At 33.4% G+C, this 24,180-nt stretch overlaps 2 protein-coding genes across 3 annotated transcripts; one reads left to right on the top strand and one right to left on the bottom strand.

The window, feature by feature from the left end:
• The first annotated feature begins 5,268 nt into the window (after window positions 1-5,268).
• On the top strand, window positions 5,269-10,284 carry LOC144572133 (ALBINO3-like protein 2, chloroplastic). Of its 2 annotated transcripts, none has more exons than XM_078321558.1 (13): window positions 5,269-5,481; window positions 5,588-5,694; window positions 5,801-5,928; window positions 6,301-6,372; window positions 6,666-6,767; window positions 7,376-7,435; window positions 7,757-7,822; window positions 7,926-7,973; window positions 8,460-8,621; window positions 8,711-8,766; window positions 9,143-9,251; window positions 9,348-9,413; window positions 10,066-10,284. In XM_078321558.1, exons 1-13 carry the CDS (start codon window positions 5,378-5,380, stop codon window positions 10,159-10,161), a joined length of 1,176 nt encoding a protein of 391 aa, XP_078177684.1. In that variant the 5' UTR covers window positions 5,269-5,377; the 3' UTR covers window positions 10,162-10,284. The 2 variants fall into 2 exon arrangements, with proteins under 2 accessions (XP_078177684.1, XP_078177685.1); XM_078321559.1 differs by lacking the exon at window positions 10,066-10,284 and adding an exon at window positions 9,814-9,831 and having other exon boundaries at window positions 5,271-5,481.
• A 5,866-nt stretch (window positions 10,285-16,150) lies between these two features.
• On the bottom strand, window positions 16,151-20,002 carry LOC144572132 (nuclear/nucleolar GTPase 2-like). The gene is made up of 11 exons (XM_078321557.1): window positions 19,655-20,002; window positions 19,315-19,448; window positions 18,838-18,967; window positions 18,569-18,729; window positions 18,071-18,172; window positions 17,892-17,996; window positions 17,469-17,597; window positions 17,134-17,274; window positions 16,943-17,043; window positions 16,805-16,862; window positions 16,151-16,642 (listed from the first exon to the last, which is right to left on the bottom strand). The coding sequence occupies exons 1-11, from the start codon at window positions 19,899-19,901 to the stop codon at window positions 16,316-16,318; spliced, it is 1,635 nt and encodes a 544-aa protein (XP_078177683.1). The 5' UTR covers window positions 19,902-20,002; the 3' UTR covers window positions 16,151-16,315.
• Window positions 20,003-24,180: the final 4,178 nt, after the last annotated feature.

The raw sequence follows: 24,180 nt of genomic DNA, 5'->3' as shown, positions 1-24,180 counted from the left end.
CTCCTGAAATATCCTTAAAACTCGGTAAATTAACAAAGTATGTAATTTTGGTGTTACATTCCAATTCCAATTCCAATTCTGATGGTTCATTATAAAAACCGTGAACAACTTGTATAAGGAATATTTGGTTTTTGGTCCTAAGAAAATAAGATAACAACATTATATTTATATACCTCTACCATGCTCAGGTTTATTTATGGCCACAGAGAATCTCCCACCAATAAGAGTGGAGGGAGGGGGTTTATGAATTCTGATTAAGATCAGAATCAATAAACAACAGACATTACACTTGATGTCAGAAGCTGATGCAAAAAGAAAATATATAGCTTCCGTGAAATGTGACCCGGTGAGTGAGCCCTGTATTCAACAACAACAACATTACACTTGATGCTTAATTAGGATGAAAAGAAATGGAAGAGATTTCTTCAACACCAGTCTCAAGTTTCTTAATTCTTTGGCCTTTCGACAGGTCATAAACCTGAACAAATTGCAATTCCTGTCAATTTCCTAATTAAATGGCTTGTCAGAATTCTTCTTTGAAAGTTGGTGTACAACAGTACAATACAACCCTCGAATCACCATCCTAAGATTAAGGGATCGATGCAATCAGTTACCGGCAAGGCAGGTTTTCCTTATTCAATAAGGCAATTTAGGCAAACTTGTTAAAAATAAAGAAATAAAACTGAAGCAAAAAAGTATTCTAATACCATCATGCATCTCATGTTGCATCCAAGGGACAGTGCTTGAAGATAACAATAACAGAAAGTACAGAAATCACACGACCCAAGCACCGGAGGTAGTCTCTCAATTTGCACAATTACTGAGTTTAAATTGAAAGCCAAAATTGTCCAATTTACTGAGTTTACAAGGTTAATTGAACAATTTATAACAGTGAGCAAATGTAGCTAACTTGCATGTCTTAATGCTTTGATGTCTAACTCGCGTCTTAAATAAATGTCATTAAAACATGAAGAAACTGTGATTATTTTCTGCTTGGTTTTCAAACTGTGATAAAAAAAAGAAAATACCCTGCATTGTACACAAATTACTCTCTGTCCTTGTTTAATGGAACTTTAGCAATTATTGTTTTTCGTTGCGTGTGACTGTGATATTGCTAGAGTTATGAAATATGGTTTTAAATCTGTAAAGAAATTAGAGATAGAAGGCCTAGTGGAGATACTGGAGTCTCAAAATCAGACACCCGAGTTAGACATCGAAAAATTAATTTTGTAGACACAGCATGACCTCATTTAAACAAATTAATTCAAATTTTTACGAGTTGAGAGGAAAAATAATCAATCAGACTGACCTAACCCCAACCCCAACCCCATTCGTGACATTGAACAATTGTAATCTTGTCCATATTTAATCTCTCTTCTACTTAATAAATTAATTAATATTCATCTATGTGAAATTGATAAGGTCATTCAAGTATGAATGATTTAAGATAACACTGTGAAAGTTACTCTTGATTAATATTCATCATATGCAGAATTGATTTAAAAATCTGATTATGAGAATTTTTAATTTGCTTTAAAGTTTAAGAGTTTGAAGTTGTTTTCCTGCACCTTAAATTTATTATCTTTTTCTTAGACTTAATTTTACCTATGTGCAGATTACATATAAAGAAATAAATCATCCCATTCACCATTCCATAAACAAATCATTCTTGACATAATTCATTAATTTAATAGACCGCAAATAGAAAAATAACATACTTAACAATCTTGCATAAAAGTAAAATAAACCTTTTTTAAATTTAACATGCTAACTTTATCTAAAAGTTATAATGAATAGTAATTTAACAAATTATAAATAAATACAATCTTTAATTTAAAGAGCGAACTGATTTCAAAAAGTAAGCATGTTAATTTTACAAGTATTTAAACATATATTTCAAACTCTTGGAGGTACAAGTATTTAAACATATATTTCAGAGGATAAGCACTCACATGTACTATGCATGGTGACAAATGAATTATTCGGGTTCAGTTCGGCAAGGTCAAAAATTCGTAATTCGGGAATAATTCGGGTATAATTTGGGTATAATTAGAGAATAATTCGGAATTATCCGGATTAGAGATTTCAGTCCTGCAAGAGAGAAAAATATATTCTGGAAAAAATTCATAAAATTTGAGAAAAGTTCATAAAATTCGCTAATTATTCGGGTTTAGTTCGGTCAAAGTTCAGTCAACCGAATAATTCGGCGTTCGGTTCGGCATCATCAAAAAATGAATTATTCAAGTATAATTCGGGTATAATACACGAATCTTGTCACAATGGTACTATGATCCGGCAGTAAAAGTACAAGTGCCTCATTTAACTAGATTGAAATTTTTATTGGTAATATTTTATTTTTATGATTTATGAATAAAGGTCAGAATCGACTGAATTATATTTATATTTGACCAACACAGATAAACAGGTCAGAACTATGTTTATGTAAATATTTTTTAAGTTAGGTAATTGAAGATAGAAAATAGAGAAAAAATAGTTCTAAAATTGCATGTTGGATATATAATATTCTCCCGTACCTTTTTGGTGTAGAGACATTAAGGATGTCAAATGGGTACGGTGCGTATCTGGTGGAGGTATTTTCAGATCTATATTCATTAAAATTGATCTTACTCATATCCCACACTCATTAATAATTAATCTTACTCTACTCTGTCTTTACATGTTAATGTTATCGGATAACGAAACAGTAGCGGGTGAATAATGGATAATATCAATATAATTATTAGTTTTATTATATTTTACAAATAAAATATTTAAAACTCATTATGTTATACAAATTATATTTTACTCATTATATAAGATAACCATTAAAATTTATTTTTTCACTCATTATAATATTTTATTGCAAAAATTGAAATTTAAAAACAAAATTGAGCCACAGTCACTGTGAAAATTGAAGTAAAAAATGTGACTACATGAGCCAGATTCTTACAGAATTTACATTCCATTCTTACAATTGAGTAAAAAGGCAAGAAACCGAAGAGGGACGAAAGAATATATCAAAAACGCAGTTTAGGGTATTGAAATGGAAGAGTAAATATAAGTGCACTGAAAATTGAATTGAATATATATAATTTTATATGTTATAATTACAAGTAATGGTTACGAAATAATTATTATCCATACACTTATTTAGTTAACGAGCAAATATTCTTACCCATATCTATACTCAATAAGTTAATGAAAATAAATTCTTACTTATATCCACTCTATCGAATACAATACGGGTAGAGTAAATGATTAAAAAAACACCATTGACACCCGTATGCAGAGTCAATGTCACTGTTTTTTTTTTTTTTTTTTTTTTTTGAGGAAACACTGTGTTTGATATGCAATTATTGTCCTCGGAAAGGATGAAATTCATCTCCAATACCGTAGAGGATGGGCCTCACTTTACGGTTTGAGATTAAATCTCATCGCTTTGGGTTCGGTCTAGCGCAGAGGAAGTATTATTGGGCTTTGAAATTCATGTTGAGTTAAAAATATCAGTCCAAATCCACTAATTGTAAAATAATTCCTTGTATGGTAATGGAGAGGATGTGAATTCTCTTCGAAATTAGCATGGCATCATATGATATGTATCTTTTTATTGGAAAATTCGAGTTATATTTATCTTACAAATATCTCAATATTCACATAAATTAAGGTTGCATGCATGTCAATTATGTGTGTGACGTGTGTTTCACACTAAATATTTTTTTTCCCAAATTAGAGATCGACCACTATCATGTCTGAGATGACAATATCGTGCTTTTCGTAAATAAAAAGGAGCTAAAAATAAATATATACAACGAAATGGGTTTTTCTTTAGAGGGTGGGGATCGAAGAGAAAAAAATAAATGAATTAATTGGTTGCACAAAGATAACTTGATATATTAATTATAACTAATTAACCTGGTAAATATATTCCATGACATTTGCACTTCTTACGAGATATATACCATCTTATAGTATGGAAAATTTAAATGTAAATCAATCTCGCATTAAGAGAAGAATAATGTTTCATGTTTCTATCCCGCATTATTGTAAAACATTAATATTTATATTTTATACATTTAATAATAGTATATATGTCTAAAACTTAACATCGATGTGGTCAACATCATGCGATTAAACATAGACTAGAAAAAAATTGTCAAGTACCGGATGAATTCAAGATAAATTTTAAAGCATTGTATTACACATTAAAAAATTCATAGCGAATTCATATGTTTCCATTTTTTTGAGATAAATGTGTTTGAACCTGTTTCGATCTCATATATGTCATACTTGAAAAAGATATATATATATATATATATTAAATCAGAATTGTGAAATGCATGCGGTCATACTTGGCTGACATCTCATACCATACCTCAACTGCCTTAGGACATAAAAATAGAAGGTGTAATGCTGACTCAGAGGGACAGTCACCACTCACCACACACCTCACATCCTGAATCTACCCCCATCCTCCTCTGCATGACATCAGAACCGAATCGTCTGCCCTCAGAGTCACTGCGGAGTGGGCCTCCAGTTTAATTCTAAACCCTAAATCAGTCTCTTTAACAGTAACTGGATCCACCCCGCAGTAACTCTAGAAGCAAGAGATTTGATTCCCATGACATCCTTTGTCAGAATTAATTTTCTGTCTGAGCATTAGATAAAGAAAGATCCGAACTGTCGGAGGTATTGCCATGCTCCAAATACACTCATGTCCCTGCTTGATCATTCCCATCCCCATCATGATTTTATAAATTGAACTTGCCAAATATGCCCGTGTGTTACTCCATTTCCATTCTATCGATCCTGTCACTTGTCTGGGTGAAGGAGAGGTCGGCTGACCCCATAAAGCCATCATGTAGATTATGCCTTATTGGATATGCATCACATAGCGATAGTTTTGCTATGTGATGCTGTAGCAGTGGTGCCCCATTCCAAGAGTCAAACCAGTAAAATTAATTTGAAGACCCGAGCATTTTGCAAAGATCCTCGATCAGAATCAATTTCAGTGAGATGAGATGAGAGTCTGTTGATGACCATTGGCAATGATTGCCGTATCATCAGCACACTGAAGTGCAAGAATGGCGTCCGAGTATCTAGGAGATAGAGGGTTCGCAAGGATTGAATTGACACCCACCACCAACCTTTGAAAAATGGAGGTTTTACCGGCCTTGATTTCGACTCAAAGCTACTATGCATGCCTTAATTAATTTTGCCTCCATTTCTAATTCTAAACCTCAATCCCATCTTCATCTTGACAAGTTCTACTTCCCTTCTTCCCGACCATCTTCATTTCTTCTTCTCCAGCAGCTCTTTTTCCACCAATTCAGCCGATAACTCCGAAACCCTAAACCCTAAACCGGATACTTGGACCACCATGGAAACAACTCAAATGGAGACTTCCACCACCATTTCGGATTATCCAGTTGAATTGGTTACTGGATTTCTTGACGGCTATCATCAATTGACTGGTTTTCCCTGGTAACCAAATTTCCACTGCAAGCGATTAGCAAGTCTTTGCAATTCTTTTCTACCCACTTCTTACTTACTTTGAACTATGATTGATTGATTGATTGATTGATTATAGGTGGTTTATTATCTCCTCATCTACCGTGGCAATGAGGTTTTCTCTACTTCCTATTCTTTGGTTGCCAATGAACAAGGTCTCTAGACTTGCACAACTCTTTCCTCTCTGTATGCATGTTTTTCTTACTCTTTTCTTTTAAGTTTTTTGCACAACAAGCTCTTTTTCTTACTCTTTCTCTTTTCTTCCTATTCATGTTTCTTTTACTTGTACAAGTGCCTCCTCCATTCCCACCACCTTTTTCTGGAAGGAGCTGGACCAAGCAATATTTATTCTTTGAAAAGAAAAGGAAAAAGCTCGGATGTCCTTCTTTTTTTTGGAATTTTTCATATTTGACAGTTCAGGTACGAATCAGTTCAATTTTGTTAATATATATAAAAAAAAGGGTAATATACTGAAATAATTGGCCTGAGTCTGGGGTTATATTTTTGTTCACTTCCAATCAAACTAAGTAGTAACTTGTTGATTTCTGTAAACATTTTTGTGGTTGTTGATGTCATCCTGGCTAGGTATGGCCCTCGAAAACTAAAATTAAATACTGACCATACCAGTTGGATGTCCTTTTGTTATCCATTGTTTTTTCTATTTTAATTTGTACAATTATATTCTTATTGTTTTTATGATTTATCTCAAATCATTTATATAATTATAGCAATCAATTTTACAAAGTGTATAAAAAAAATAATTTTAATATATCCTTTTTAACTCCTTTACAGTTACCTACCTTTTTATTATGCATGAGTAGCATTCGGACGATGTGCTTGAACCATCACTCTGGTCTTGAAACTGTAAGGATCTTGTACTTTATTGTCTTCTAAACTTTACCGAGGTGCCACTGCTGTTAATTGTGTCATAGAAACTCACCTCTTGATCTCGGTACCTATAGAAAAAGGTCTTCTCTTGAATTTTATTATGGATTATACTTATATCCTCTTTGTGTGCAGAGCTGTTACTTCAATGGTAAGCGGTAAGCCATTGGTAATAATAATAAAAGCCTACATGTACTGGTAAACACATCCTGGTTCAATTACCCATGCAATACCAAATTGAAATATGTTCTTCTGTAAATTGACATACACAGGGAGGAGCGCTATGGTTTCAGAATTTGACCAGTACACCACATGGCGTCATGGGCTGTATTTTTCCTTTTATGATAGCTGGCCTACATTATACAAATATTCAGGTGCATAGTTTTTCTCCTTAATGACAGAGGTAATGATAATAATTCCCAAGGCTCACTGTGACCTGCCAATGGTGCCTCTGGTGTTACATCATGTGGCCTCTTTCTATAGTCAAATATTGTGATAATTGACTGTTTACTTGAAAATTAAACTGTCAACCTAATATACCTGACATATCAACCTAGACAAACAAGTTTCAACCTTGACTAGTTAAACTGAACTCAATTGGTCAAGTGAATCTAATGTGATAGGACTCCTTGGAGGAAGATGTGTTATACTCTATTAATCGGTGAAAAATAGGACAAAAGAATAGCAGAACCTTTTTCCCTTAGATTCTAAATTTTTATTATCACGGTGCAAGTTTTCTTTCTTACAGTTCCGTGTTTTGCAGGTTAAGTTCAAAATTAAAGATAAAGAATGCTGCCTAATTTATGCTAGTACCATTTTTTTAGTAACAGTTTTGGACAAGTCTGTCCAAATGTTATGTGACCCGACCCATGAATGACCAAAAAAGATGGTAACATTTATAACTAAAAGAAAAATGGTCTCTGTCTGATGGTACTTGCATGCATGACTAAGCACTGGGACTAATCTTGGCTCTTTCCCTCAGTTATCCTTCGAGCCAGTTCAGCTTGATAAACTACGTGGTATTTATGGATTAATGCTTAAGGTACGTTCCCAAACAGCTACTTGGACATTAATTGATATGTCAATCGTTTATGTTCCCTTTTCAGGAAGTACATTTTTATATGAAATCCTCTCTCTGGTAATTATAGAAACTATACGTGGATAAAACAACCAATCCGGACCCCCCCACCAGCCCACACACTCTCACACACACAAGCACGCAGAATCAAGAAAATGAGGGAGAGGAGATTTCAGCCTCTTATACTGATCATTTTTTATGAGAATTGATAGTATTATCCTTTGATTTAGTAATTATTTTGCTTTAATCCTGATTTTATTGAAGTTATTGTTTCTCCTATTTCAGTATTACAAGCGATATCTCGATATATTATCCATCCCTTTCTTTGTAGTGGGTCTTTTAATTCCTCAGGTCAGTATATTTTTGTAATTACGGCCTCCTCTTAGTTACATTCGATAGCTCAGGGGGTTAATTTTACATGGTACAAGTGACTTATATTGTTCTTGTTTTACAGGGTAGCCTAGTCTACTGGACCACAAATGGCTTGTTTACTTTATTTCAGGTACGTTATCTTGAACGGTAATGTCTGTGATTGTGTGGTTTGGGCTTTTCCGGTTATTTGCTGGTTGTGATACTTATTTTTTGGCAATCTTGCTTGTTAAGGGAGCCTGGTTATATATGATTTCAGGTTTTAATTTGGTCGAGTCAGGTTCAGTTTAGAGTGTCGTGTCAGTTATTTTTGTTCTCAGGCAATACTGATGTTGTTATTCCTTTTTTAGTCCCATCATGACATTAGCTTATTGTAGATTTGCACTGCATATGGTTTTGGTTGGTCAGATCCATTTTGTAGGTCCGCTGAGGTTTGGGTCAACCCTTTGAACCTTTCAAAATATTTTAGCCTGGTTCGAGTTCAAGTCAGACCAGATTTGCCACCTCGAAGAATATTGGAGTGTTGAAATATTGGATGCCACACAAATATATTTGAGTGTTATTACAATCATCAGGTTTACATCTTATTATACTTTTCTTTTTCTTTTTCTCCCCACAGAACTTAGCACTGAGAAATGAGCATGTGAGAATGAAGTTAGGCATACCAAATATTAAATCTCAAAGGGCAAAGTTTACTAGCTCTTCAGAGAATGCAGCTCATAGCTTGATAGCCATGGATCGAGAAGTAATGGAGTCTCTTTCCCATGACCAGCTTCTTGATGTATGGACAGAAACATAGTCAATTTTACATTTTCCATATAAATTTGTTCTAATGTTTTCTAAAAGCTTCTCTGAACATCTATCATATAGATTTCCCTTGATGAAATGACTGTAGGAAAGATTGACAGTTCTCTTCGGTTCCTTGAGTAGGTTTTTTCTTTCCTCCTGCCTTTTGTCTTGTTTTTCCTAAATTGTTGATGTGGCTGTCATTATTTATTTTTATTTTGTCATGTTGATTATTATGTGTTTGTTTATTTTATTTATGGTACCGTTGACCGGAAGACGGGACAGGGGGGTTATTTAGGCAATGTTTAATATACGTATCCATGTGCCTAAACTTTTACTTATTTATTTTTCATGTTGTTGTCTGTTTATGTATTCGGGTGGGGTGGCATTAGCTTTACCCCTACAGAAGCTTAGCTTAATAAAGGGTAGTAAACCGTGTTCTAGGGTCAATCAGCTCTAGCATTTCAACACATATGTTTCTTTTTTGTAGAGAGATAACATTGATTGCACTTGCAGAGTAACATTAGAGAAAGATCCAGATTCAGTGAAAGCCTTGGTTGCTATGAGTCAGATTATGTTTACCAAACAGGAGGCAATTGAATATGCGGAGTGTGCACTTTCTAAGGTATATTATTGCAAACTTCAAGAAAGAAATATTTACTATTTGCCTTTTGTTCTGATTTCTGACTTGTGAGTATATCTTAATCTTGCTTGTTGATAGATTCAGGAGGATGATCCATTTCATGTGCTTGCTCTCTATATTGCTGGTCTTTCTTATAAATCCCTGGTATTGGAACATTTCTTACACTTGTATATGATTGATTCATCTCTATGGGGGTTAGGGATCACTTGACAGTGCCTCAAATTTGACAGCATCACAAATAAAGTTTAGATTTCAAGTTGTCCCATGACAGTGCCTCAAATTTCTTTGCCCCATTGGTTCCCTAACATTGGCACTTGTCTAGACTTGTGACAGAACCTGCTCCTTGGATTCTTTCTGGCTGTTGCAGCGTGTCCAATCCTGTGTCCAGGCGAATCTTGATCAAATTGATAAGATAAAAAATAATAAAATATTCTGCACACCACCTGGTGGAACTTTTTATTTTATTTTATTATTATTATAATTTTGACAACAATATCCTTGTTTGAAAACACTATGCCTACTTTTTTAATGCATGTTATAATAGTAGTATCAAATGCTATGAAGTATCCATGCAGCATATGATCTTACTGATAGCTTACTTGAGGTGGTTTTGTTCTGCTATCTACTTTTTTCTCATGTATGAGTGTTTATATTGACCGACATTGAATTGAGATTAGGCATATTAATGTTCTGCTACATTATTATGCACTCCTTGTTTTATCAGTTGTGTAAATAGTCTCTTATCATTTATATAATTTTACTGGGCTTTATTTCTCAAGTGGTTGTCTGTTAACAGGGCAATAAAGCAGCAGCAATTAATCACCTGAAAAGAGTACCGAATTTGAGTGTGCCTGAGAAATTCTTGGAGAAAGCTTGTTATTTACCATCTTAATTTGATGATTTATCTTTGTTTCGTTTTCTCTAATCATCTCAAACAGTTGAATATTGGCAGTAATAGTAATAGGCATTGAGATTAAAAAGAGACTATTCAAAACTGGTTAAAATTGTTTGGTATGTTGGTAGTATCCCAACTAGCATTTGAAGGTGAATGCTCGTTTCCTTGGAATTGGCTTATGTTATGGCTGACGAAGAAAGAAGACGAGGAATATAAGGAGAGAGGGGCCAGGCAGTTAGTTCTCTTGTGGGCTGGGCTGGGCTGGGCTGGGCTGAGAAAATTTGCTAATTAGAAGTGGATTTGGGTCCAATGTACTTTTTATTAGAGAAAATAAACTATTGTAATCCCAACCACAAAATTATCAATCAAGTTGCTTGTTTCTTCTTCTTCTTCTTCTTCTTCTTCTTCTTCTTCTTATACGTTAATTTCCAGAGTGACAGTGTGCAGCGCGTCCTTTTGTCTCCTTAGTTACGCAACTTCAAATTAATTGGACGGTGATGGAAGAATTAGAATTATAAATCTAATAATGGTTGTCAACAGCAAACCAATAATAAAGAAAAAAAATATCTCCGTATTTCAGATAGTCCCACGAGGGAATCACAAATTATAGTTGTCTTCAGCCGGCCCAACAGCAAACGGTCGGTTCGTTTCATATTTTACTTTGATTAAACTAAACTTTTTTTTCGGTTTTACAAAATAGAACCGAATCAAATGAGCAAGTTCGGGATTCATTCCTGATAATACATTAGATCCTATTTTTAATAATAGAACCGAACTGAATAAATCAAAGTAAATTTCAGTTTATTCAGTTCAAACCGAAGTAAACCTATTGGTACTATTATTAACGAAATGAAAACATTGTTGTGCACAACAATTGAAGTTCGATTTGATTCAGTCCGGTTTGGTTAATGAAATTATTATAATACTAATAAAATTAGAGTCGAACTAATAAAAACTGATTGGTTCAGTTTAGTCGGTTTTTAGAAGACTAAACCGAAATTATTCAAAATTTCAACCGAACTGATCCATTTAAACCAAAGATTTTTGTTTCGGTTAAATCGAACAAACCGAACCGTTTGAACACCCCTAATTCGGATAATCTGGTTTGAGTGAATTGTCAGATGCGGATAATTATTCAGATCCGAATCTGTATCCAATATCAAAGCCAAAACCGAACCCACCAAAAAACTACCCGAATTTGGAACCGCATTCGATAATATCCGAATTTATTATTTTTCAAATTCAAATCCGGATAAATTCGAATAATATCCGATCCGTTTACATCCCTAGTATGTACGTGTTTAAAATTCGGACAATTTTCGTGTATATTTTTAAAAAATAAACTGCGTAAATTTTTCTTCTAAAATTCATAATATCACATATATATATATATATATATATATATATATATATATATATATATATATATATAGAGTACGGCTAACGCGCTTCCTCTAGCATATGGACCGAAATGCTTCCGGTGGAAAGTTAAAATTTCAAAATCCAAAAAGTCGATCTGAACCGTTCATCTTCTTCTCCATATTAATATCTGCTTGGAGACCAAATTTTACATTTTTCTGAAATTTTTTACTATTTATTAAGCCATTTTGAAAATCGCTGATCCAACGGTAGATTCTGATTTTTACTGTTTGGTAAGCCACCGTTGGATCAGCAATTTTCAAAGTGGCTTAATAAATAGTAAAAAATTTCAGAAAAATGTAAAATTTGGTCTCCAAACAGATATTAATATGGAGAAGAAGATGAACGGTTCAGATCGACTTTTTGGATTTTGAAATTTCAACTTTCCACCGGAAGCATTTCGGCCCATATGCTAGAGGAAGCGCGTTAGCCGTACTCTATATATATATATATATATATATATATAATTTTCAAGAACTCGCTTTATATTTATAAGTTTGTTTTTATTAAAATATGTTTAGTTTTATAATTGATCAATTTGTGAAGATGAATAATTACTTCTTTTTTTTTCTCATCACACACTATTTGTACATCACTAGTAGAGATGTAAATCACATGTCCTCGTAAATTTGACAAATAGAAGATCAAACCTTTCACTTACTCGCCCTACATAATTTTTATTTTTTAATAGAGAATAGAATAATAACTTTATAGAATAAAAAAAACTTTATAAATATAAAATAAATTTAATTAAAAGAGATAGTAAAGTAGATAATATAAAAGTTTTTAAAATTTAAAAATAAATATAATATTATAAATTAAATAAGAGGTGGATTCAAATGCCTTAATTTTTTGTGTCTCCCTTGTGCCTCTCTTTCCAAGAACTTTAATAACTCAAAATTTAAAACTTAAAATGAAAATAAAATTGTTGGATATGATCTACATTATTTTATCTATGTAAGTGTAAAAACGTACTAATGTGAATAATTTATAAACATTGATTTTGAACTTATTAATTTATAAAAACGTACTAATTTGATAATTTCTTATGAGCACATGAGAAAATAATATATATTACATCTAACGATTTTATTTTGATATTTATGATTTAAATTTTGAGTTATTAATGTTTTGAAAATGAAAGTAGAAATAATGAAGACAAAAAAATGTTTAAAGAAAGTAAAGACATAATTCGTGGTTGAGACTTTATAATAGAGTGTGATTGATGGGCAAATGGCGGTTGTAGGCAGTGAAACTTAGCAAATAATTATAAAATGTAAGACATAATTTTGCAAAAGCATTTGAGGATGAAATAGAATTGGGAACCCCGGCCTAAGATAAGTCGAATTTTGTGTTTGGATACAGACCGTCCGATCTGATATGATATGATATGATCTGCTCTGCTCTGCTCTGCTCTGCTCTGCTCTGGTATGAATATTAAAGGAATCCGTGCACTGAATCAATCAATCCGAATTCTATGAGGGAAAGGGAAAGGGAAAGCTCAACTCAAGTGCTTCAAATTAACCAACAAGTCGCTAATCGTTACGGAATAAGAAGCATCCCGACAATTAATTATAATCTTCAAAAATGGGGAGAAGAACCATTATATTATCGACAAGTTTATTCCGGTTAATTTAATGACCATGTTGTTCAATATTTGTTAATTTGTTCTGTGGAATGGATTATATATGTAACTTACCGTTGGTTGTTGTTAGACTAAAAGTTGGATAGTAATTGAAAATAAGTTTCGGTACTTGCTTCAAGCTGATGCAATTTTATATCATAAATAAAATTAATCAGGTGGAGGCATTATTAAATCCATACCAACTTAAAATTAGACTTACTCATACTCTATTCTTACCTATTAAGATAACACATAACAAAACAAATAACGACGATTAGCCAATAAATTATTAGCATATATAATTTAATTCAAAAATATAACAAATACATATATTATATTAAATACATCATATACTTAATATCACTAAATATAAACTTTTTTATCCCATATATAATTTTTTATTTCATTATTTAAAAAGATATGATTTATTAATGAAATGATAATATATTTTACAAATCAATTTTGTCATAAATTACTAAAGTAAAAACTATATAAAACTTTGGATAAATTTATTTTATAATAAATTATTAAATAAAAAAATCTGAAATGTAATATAAATTAATCTAGTAATAATAATAAAATTATATAGTTATATGTATAAATAAAAAAATTAATTATCCTATGGTACGAAATAGCTCTTTTTAACGGAAGTACTATGATTTGAAGAGTCAAGATTTTTTTTTTTTTTTTTTTTTTGCCAAATGGTCAAGATTGAATTGATATTGAGATAGGGATAGGGGTGTCAATGGGTACGATATGGGTAGGGTGGAACCATTTTCATATTCACACCCACTAAGAATTAACCTTATTCATACCCTACTCATACCCGTTAAGAATTTGCCTTACCCTACCCTATCCATACCCGTTAAGATTAGCGGGTAACGAAACGGTAGTAGACGAATAACGAATAATACAAATATAATAGTTTTATTATTTTTACAAATAAACCATCAAAACTTATCATGTCATACATGTGCAATCACAATTACTAATATAAAATTAAAATATAACTATGCAATTAATTCTAAGTAATAGTTTTTTATTAAGCAAAAAAAATCAAAATCACAAATATCTCTTATAACAAATTCAATTCTTTAAGTAAATAATAAAATCTAAATAGTCGATTCGAACCGTTTAATATGATCTCCATATTAAAATGTGGTTAGAGATCAAATTTTCTACTACTTTTATAAGGTTTTGAAATTCTCTAAATCATTATTTTCACAAGGTTTTGAAATTCAAAAATAGTGATTTCATACTTGTCTAAAAAAGTAGTAAAAAAATTTTAAAAATATAAAATTTGATATTCAAGCACATTTAATATGAAGAATATGTTGAGCAATTCAGATTGATTGCCTAGACTTAAAAACAAAAATATGAATATGACACACGATTGAAGTGTGAAAGACACGAAGAATTTGAACACTACTTGTGTTTTTATTTGCAATATTTCAAATAAACTATCTTACACCTGATCAGCTTCTTAGAAACATATGAAAATAGCCAAAATTACCAAAAATGACTAAAACCTAATCGTCCAACAAAAGTTTCAACAAATTTGCGAGCTTTTGGTTTTGCTTATGAACCCTTAGCCAAACAAAAAAAAAAAAAAAAAAAAATCTAATGTTAAGTTCTTCGTAACTTTTACCTATTTTTCTTAAAAAATTGTATTTAAAAAATATGACAAATCAGCACGTGCTTAGAAAATCATTCTCTTTCAATGTCTAAGAAATTGCAATTCATCTCATTGTTGTCATCCATTAATTGAAACAACTGTAATCTGCCACCATTAATAGAAACAACTATAATACCAAAAAGATTTTCAAATGTCTTTATTGTGTTTCCGTCATATATTTATTGTTAGAATTACAATAATTTAAAATTTAAATGTCAAAAGACGGTTATATGAACTATATCATTGCCTCAACGACATGTAAAAGATCATGATATTTCGATTTTGTTTTAATTGATATCAAGAGCTTGCAAAACAAGACACTAATGTGGATAAATTCTGGACATTGATTTTTCTACTTAATTGATTCATATAAAACTAAAATAAAAAAATAAAAATTTGTATGTGTATGTAGCTAGAGAAAATAACATAGATATTGAGACTAAATAAAAGAAAGACTCACTCAGTGAATCAGTGGATCACATTTCGAGATATGGACTAACGGTTTTATTTTGACATATAAATTTTAGAATTTTTGTTATTAGAAAAATGAAAAATAAAAACATAATGGAGAACCCTCCTCTACCTATAAAAAATAAAGATAAATATCTACATTTTCACTTTTCAGAGGGCATACTTCCAAACGTAAAAATTGTTAAAATTACTCCATACCCCTCATGAATCCCCCAGTCAGTCCCTTTGGCTTAATTTCCTTCTTCATCTCCCTTCTAGCAGAGGATTTGTATCCAAACCTCCTCCTCCTCCTTCAATTGCAATATATATATATGTCTAGACTCCGTATCAGAACCGGTCGTCACCATGTGCGGCCACCTGTACTGCGGGTCGTGCATCTATACTATGTTTGGCTCAATCGTCACCACCCCGCAACTGGAACCACCTGCCCGACATGCAACTCTCCCATGTCTGACGCCTCACTTATTCCCCTTTATTATTCAACCTCACTTGGATACAAACTAGAGAGGAAGAAGAGCAGATGCTGCACTAGATAGGCAACCGCACAAATCAGTTCATAATAAATGTTACTTGTCAGTATTATAGCAAATCCCAACAAACATTAACATTCTTGATTTCCAGAAAAGCACAGTATGCTCAACCAAAATTAGGTAACAATTTACCTACGATGACACTAATAAAATTTTGGCAAAGAAAGTTTTATTCTCTCTTCATTTCTCATTATTAAAATTTAAGTGAACATCATGTGGCCCATCTTGTCAGAGAGAAATTTGCAGTGACTCAAGGATATATTAATCAGGCACCGAAACAACTTTTAAATTATATTCTAGCAAAATCCTTAATACATACCGCTATTGCTGATTTCCAAAACGTAAACATTACATAACAAAAAGAAAAAGCAACCTTAAGACAAGAACAAACTAATCAAAATTTGCAGGATAACAATAAAACAAGTTCCTCCACTATTTTCTAGCAGGGATGTTCATCTTCTGCTGCGAGTTGATGATCTCAGCAATGGCTTTCATTGCATCGGCCATCTTATCTGTCGTTTTTCTCTGATCTTCCCCAGACTCATTCATTTCAGCTGCATCCTGATCTGTCTCGACAATTTCAGAATTTGTGGATTGTAGTTTGGCCTCATCGTGTTCTTTGTTTGAGTCAGCTTCAAGTGTGTTTTCCGGTGGATTGGTACCAGTTTCTTGAGGTGGCGGTACGAAAAAGGGAATTTTACCCCGTTGCCAGTCATGCAGCACCATCTTGGCTACTGTCATTAAATCAGGCTCCCCACCCTGAAACAAAGCAATAAATCTCATTTTAATCACAAGCTTTCTGCTGTGGAGTGTGCCTCTGTAGAAAATCACATTCCTCCCCCAACCCCAAGCAAAGAAAACATATATACATGCAAAAAAAAGAAAAGGCGAAAGAAAGAACATAATCAAGTAGAACAATACCTTAAGAAGTTTTCCAGAGGACTCACACATCTGGGTAAGAAAGTCATTCTCATCGGCCCTGAAATAAAATCAGATTTAAACAAAACGAAAAAAAAACTACGAATGTTTAGTCTGATGAGAATAAGGAAAGAGTAATACCAATCGTCAATCTTATAAGCCCTTTGTAAATGCTCCTTTTTAACCCGTTTTAATACCTCGCCTATATGCTCTGTTGCATCTCGCAAATTTGTAACGCGTACCTAAAAATTCAAGTAGTATTTCATTTACAATTTGCGAACTAAGCAGATGTCATATCAAGTGGGCACTTATAAGAGATAAAAACAACATACCACACCCTTGAGAACTATGTCAGTCTCTGAATCATTGTTGTGATACACTACACCAGGACAGTCAATTAGGAAAATTCTTTTGGTCAAGGTGATATACTGCCAAACCTTGGTCTCTCCTGGGATTGGTGCCACCTTGCAAACCTTCATATACATAGTTTAAGGATAAAATTAGAATCTTCAAAGAATGAGAAAACATAAATAACAGGATAATTCATCTTGAAAAACTGAGGGTAAGGTGGTTTCAATTGCAATCCTTGACCAAAAGACCAGCAAAGAAGAATATGAACAAAGATTAGGTCATTAAAAAAAATCATACAAATAACAAGAGAGAATACATTTTTAGAGCGTAAGGTGTTAATAACAGATGACTTTCCAACATTAGGATAACCAACGAACCCAACAGATATGGCCTGTTTGTCACTCTTCAAGCGCGCGAATTGCCTCAGTACTGATAGAAGAGATCCCTGTAACAATATAGAACAATTATTTGCCTGCTCAATGATGCTATTACTTGTCAAATCACAAAATTTCATGAAATAGGTCTATAACCCAAAAGCATGACAGATATCTCAGATTTCTATCACAGTCGAAAGCTACTGTTAAAACAATAAACAAATAACATCCTCTTTCTAGTTGATTCTACATGTAAGTGGTTTGCTTATAGGATTTTAGAGGCATACAATATATGTGTTATTTTAATGCAATGGGTACAACTGAGAAGTCCCCAGCTATCTTGAGAGATAGAGATAGAGACCAACCTTGCCAAAAGATTTGGTGACACTAGCATGAAAGGCCAAAGTAGGATACTCTTTCGACAAAGTGCGAAGCCAACCTTTCGATGCCCATGCTGGTACCAGATCACACTACAATAATAGCAGTTAGAAAAGGAATAAGCACTGTAATGTAGCAATGGTGAAATTTTATATGCGACACCAACCTTATTAAGTAAAAGAACCATGTGTTTGTGCATGCATTTTTCCTTTAGGTGCTTTTCCAAATGGAAGCATCTTGTTCCCTGTGGGTCCCTCGCATCAAGTACCTGCACATGAAAAAAAAAACCCGTACATTAAATTTAATTAACAGTCTCTTCACCACATAATTGACCATAGCTAAAATTGGTTTGGCTTCAGTTGAGTACAACAGTAACTCATTCAAGCTTAACAACATAACTGCAGCTATTGAGTTAAACTAGGGGCTATTTGAAACTTATTTGCACAATTAAGGGATCAACCGGGCTATGATTAAGGGAGATATGCATGATCAAACAGAACAGAGATACCTGCCCAAATAGAACTCAAACCAAAGTACCTGACAGGACATCACCATAACAAGAATTTTATTTGGCACCTTTAGATTTGTAAGAAAAAAGAAGAACAGAAAAAATAATTCTGGAAAGCAAACAGGCTTGATGAAAATAGCAAGAGAGGGTAACTACCTGGACAACGACATCAGAAGAATCAACAACCTTGTATAGTTCACCCCAAATTCTCTTACTCTGTCCCTTTTCAAACATGGTGTGTCTAACTAAGTCTCTCAGTCCATCCTCCTCTTCTTCCTTTGGTAGGTTTGCCGATGCATACTTTTGTTCAAACACATCTTGAAATTATCACCAGCAACCAAATAAAATAAAATAATAATAATAATAATAATAATAATAATGAAAAGAACAATCAAATGTTAAAATCTAGCTCGTAGTCAGTATACCTTGAGAAGTGCTAGCTTGTGAAAGGAGAGACTCATAGTCAGATACTGCAAGCTTAGGCCGTTTCCTTCTTCCCTTTGGACCAAAAGCATGCTCAAAAGGCTGTGTGTCAAGAAGATGTGCCTTCGCTTGCTGTTTTAAAAGAATCACACACAAACTCTAAATTAAGGATTCAAGTTAACTGATTACACATGGCTCAGAAATGTGTTATTACACACACACACACATCATATTATATTATCCTGATTGTTTTGTCTATACTAAGTGGTACAACAGATATAGGTGAAAAAAAATCTTGAATTTCCATCGGAAGCTGGATTTTGCAACTATTACTAATACCCTGTGCAGTTAAATTTGTTAAATACTTAGCCAAAGTGGACAATTCAACAAATTAGTCAGACATTGGTTTATTTCATTGCTTTGATGCAAGGAAGGATTTCGAAAGGTCCTATACAAATATACTACTTTTGAAAATATACCTTTTGGTGATCTTGAAGAAGCGATAGAGGCAACTTCCTCTCCTTCAATATAACATTGTACTGATTGGACATGCGGCTCTGAAGCTCCTCTCTGAAGAACTCTAGCTCCTTCTGGTTGACAACCCTTGTATTTCCTAATATTTCACAATGAACTAACTGGTAACGAACTCATTCAACTTGAGTACAACTGAAAACAAAGTCAAAGATTCACAGACAATAATAATTATGTTATGTTACACTGATTGTAACATTTTGATTTGCTTCTTTGTCATTCAGAATATATATATAATCAATACTTAGTTGGACTGGAGAGAGAGAGAGAGAGAGAGCGCGTACGAACCGAACCAGCGACGATCAGGCTCGATGCGAGTGTTAGGCAGGTCCTTGGACTGGAGATCATGCCATAGAATATGCCCCTTGCTATTTCTCTTGGGCCTCTGATTAGTCATCTTGAGGCGCCGCACGGTGGCGGCGGAGCGCATGTTCTTGTCGCCTTTCCCCATCCCCTTCCCATTGCTGCGGTTCACGTCCAAGGAGTGCTTCGGCTTGCCCGATACATTCACGCTCTTCTCCTTCCTCTTCCCCATTTCTTCTCTATTTTTTTTTTTTTTTTGATTGAAGGAGGTGCTAGAGTTGAGAGAAGGAGCACGATCAGGCTCGATGCTAGAGTTAGGAGCACGGCGGCTTTCTTTTTCTTTCTTGCGTTAGGAAGGGGTTATCGGAATCGGAATCCGTATTCTCTCTATTACCCTAACTTGTACTTGTAGAATGGGCAGATATCTGGACTGTCCATCTAATCCACCGGATATGATGTTTTATATTATTAAAATAAAAAAAAATGCTGCCCGATGCTATTATACAAGCTGACTAGGCCTGCTAATGGGCTCAATTCAGCCCGACTCGGTCATGTAACAAAACAAGCTCAGCTCGGACTCAACCCAAATTTAAAGAAAAAAAGCCCGACTCACTTTAATGAGTTTGAGCCTTCGACTCGGGCTCGAACTCGCAAGCGTTACTGCATTTCGTTTTTTGTTTAGTGATACATGGCGAAGTTTAGAACTATTCTCAAAAAATTTAGTGATACGTGTCGAGCATGCTGTTGTTCAAAAAATTTAGTAATTTTTTTTAGTGATACGTGTTAAGCATGCTGTTGTTCAATGACAAATAAAGTAGAGCCGAATAGCTGAATATTCCTGTTTATCCTTTTTTTTTTTATTTCTTATCGTTATAAAAGAGGAACAATTTCCATGTTCATCAATCATATCACTCAAATTAATACCATATTTTTGAATCACAAATAAATTTTAAAAAATAAATATTATCAACATGGAAACTATGCAAGAAATGCAAAACATATAAATAAATAAATTACTTCCTCAACATATCATTTAAAAATATTCAAATTAATACCAAGCATTAGAAAAAAAAAATACAAACAACATACGATCAACCAATCAACTAGAATCAAACATTTAAAACGTTTAATAATTGCAAGTACCGAATCATACATTGTGCCAATCTAAATAACATGAACTTTTGCAAGTAAATCACAAAAGCATAAAAAAACTAAAGCTGTATAGGCATAGCAGTTGGTACCAAGCACTGTACCAGTGCTCAAAATAAATAAAACCAAAGGAGTCATGAACTGGTACAAGGAAATACCCAAAACAGCCCCGAAATCAAAATAATGGAAACCTGATCTTGGTTAAATTGAGCACCAAGCTCATGAGCTCAAATATAAACTCAAATATAAACCCATTTTTGATAAAAGCACATAGAGCTATTGCAAGATTCTTTGGCATGCCTCTAATTATGCTAAAAAAAAAAATTCATATATATATATGTACACCAGAATAGTTAGGGCAGGGCTGTCCAAGCTCTTCTGAAATGGTGATTCGTCTCTGTAGAAGCTCTACCAGTAGCAGATCAGTCGCCTACAAGCATACAACAAACTAATCAATACAGATAAATCGACACATTTTATTATATCACATAAAGCCAAACTAATACATCTATTATATCCAAACTAAAAAGCCAATGAAGACTACAATTAAACATTCAATTGAGTTTAAGGTAACCTGTTTTCATCTTCAAGTTACTGATAAAGCAAGTCAGGAGTCATCACTTTGTTCAAACTTCCTTTATTTCTCAGCTCGTTCTGATTCTAATTCAGTTCAAGATTCCTTCCTTGAAAACTGAAAGCAAAGATTAGATAACATCAGCTTTGATTGTTTGATATGTGATGTTTCGTATAAGTGCAAAAGATTGAAAATTTTACTCAGCACTAACAATTTGGATAGTAATCACTAACCATACAAAAACAAAAAATCAATTTGGATATTTCAGATTTGTAAAAAAAAAAAACAAATAAAAACTCTGGATCTCAAAATGACAACAACAGTTACTGAATTGACAGTAACCTGATTAGCATTAAATTCAGGTATGCACAAAATGTTTTTGATATTTATATAAGTTTTTACATGATCTGACGGCTGCTTCAAGTTCAAGAAAGGCTGCAATAAGTGCACTTCTCGACACGTCAATGTCAGAAAGAACCCTTCCCGTCCACTCTTCTAAGCTGCGCCTTCTCTGCAATAATAACAACCAATATTGCAACCTGAATTTAGTGTATCATTTTCATATTTACAATTAAGTATTTGTAATTATCACATGGACTCTAGTATTAGTTCTCTAACACTGGTACCACCCTCAGGCCATGAAAGAGAAGTTTAAAACTCTTTAAGCCTTTTTTTTCCTGATTCTCTATTATCTAGTTCTCTTCTTACTTGTGTAATTAACTGATACTTACAGAGGCACCCATTGCTTAAAAATAAATTAATAAACACAGCAACCAAAAGCAAAAGCAAAGAAGAAGCATGCTGGTACTGTGATTATCAAAACCATACAAAATATTCTTTAATTGAAAATAAATAAAAACATTGGCTCTAAGTCAAATTTACCAAAACTGTTTCATGGGCATGTAAAAACTATGTAAAAACTGTTTCAAACTTGCTAAGTTATGTGCCTAAGTTGAATGATATAATAATGTAAAAATATCATGTAAAAATCACAAATGGATACACATACATTCCAGGAATATTCCTATGTAATTTGACCATCATCTCACAATCAAAATGTGGAGAATTGAGGTGAAAAACACGAGACCCACAAAATAAAATCAATACCAGTGTAAACCTAATCGTAATTTAACAAAACCCACAAAATAAAATCAGTACCAGTATCATGGTTTGTGTTTTCTCTCTGAAAAAAATTATTCATTTTGTGTTTTCTCTCCGAAAAGAATTATTCGTCCTTGAAATTAATTACCTAAATTATAAAATAGAAATTTTGTTTCTGGGACGAAATATGCAAGAAATTAAGTGAAGGGAATTTGTATCCTATGAGTTGAGTTAACTTGAATTTTTATTTTTGAGTAGTGATTTAATTGTGCACGAATATTAATGGTGGCTAGCTAGAATGACTACATTAATTAATTCTCGATGTGAAGCTAAAGTCAAAATTAATTTTATACAGACCTGAGACCTGAAGCATGCATGCAATGGAGCACATGGGTTGAAGAATAAATTAAAATGATCTCGCTGTGCCAAGTGCCCAAGTCGAATGCTATGTATTGTATAGTAGGAGTATGGCTAATCATAGAAATGGATCTTAATTATTTTTCATCTCATAAATTAAATTAAATTAAATTAATTGACAAAAAATCATGCACACAGAGAACAACACACTCCCAAGAACTCCCTTCCCACCCTGATTTATTTATCAAATGAATTAAGCATTACAATCATTTTTTTTCTGTTCTATATCTCTGCTGTTACAATCCAACCTCTCTTATAGAATTACAAATATATCTTTTTTATTTTTTTTATATTTTCTATATTTAACATATACTATATCTATACAAAATAAGAAATAACTTCAGCCATCTAAGTAAAGAAATCAAGAAGTATCGCCCCCTCCATGAGCCTCCTCCATGAGTCATGACACCATCTAAGTAAGGTAATCAAGAAGTATCGCCCCCTCCATGAGTCATGACCGAATCCTTCATGGGTCATGAGCTGGCCAGATTCACCTCCACGAGTTACCTTCTTTGTTTTATCATTCCTTCTTTGATTAGATCCATTCTGATTCTATGACGTGTCAGAGTGCTAATTTTAACACTCCCCCTCACTTGGACACGTAAATATCTTTCATCCCGATCTTTATTAGAGCATCATCAAATTCCTTGCCTCCTACAGCCTTGGTGAGAATGTCTGCCACTTGTTCCTGGGACCTTGCAAATGGCAGGGAAATAATTCTTGAATCTAATTTTTCTTTAATAAAATGTCGATCTACCTCAATGTGTTTAGTTCTATTGTGTTGCACCGGGTTGTGTGAGATATCAATCGCAGCTTTATTGTCACAAAATAATTGCATCTCCTTTTCTGATTTAAACCCCAGCTCAATAACTAATTTCTTTAACCAGAGTAACTCACACACGCCTTTGACCATTCCTCTGAATTCGGCTTCTGCACTTGAAAGAGCCACAACATTTTGTTTTTTACTTCTCCAGGTTACAAGATTTCCCCCAACAAATGTAAAATACCCAGCGGTTGATTTTCGATCTATGATATTACCTGCCCAATCTGCATCAGTATACCCTATAATTTCAGTGTGTCCATGTTTTATGAATTTGATACCTCGTCCAGGAGTCCCCTTGAGGTATCTAATGATTCTCATAACTGCCTCCATGTGTTCTTCTGCTGGGTTATGCATGAATTGGCTAACTATGCTAACTGCATAAGCTATATCAGGGCGAGTGTCTGACAAATATATTAACTTTCCTACCAGCCGTTGGTACCTTTCTTT

Source organism: Carex rostrata, chromosome 20 (genome assembly GCF_964058835.1).
Source record: "Carex rostrata chromosome 20, lpCarRost1.2, whole genome shotgun sequence".
Classification (NCBI taxonomy): domain Eukaryota; kingdom Viridiplantae; phylum Streptophyta; class Magnoliopsida; order Poales; family Cyperaceae; genus Carex; species Carex rostrata.
The sequence above is the reverse complement of the archived record's forward strand: the minus strand, read 5'-3'. Positions and strand labels throughout refer to the sequence as shown.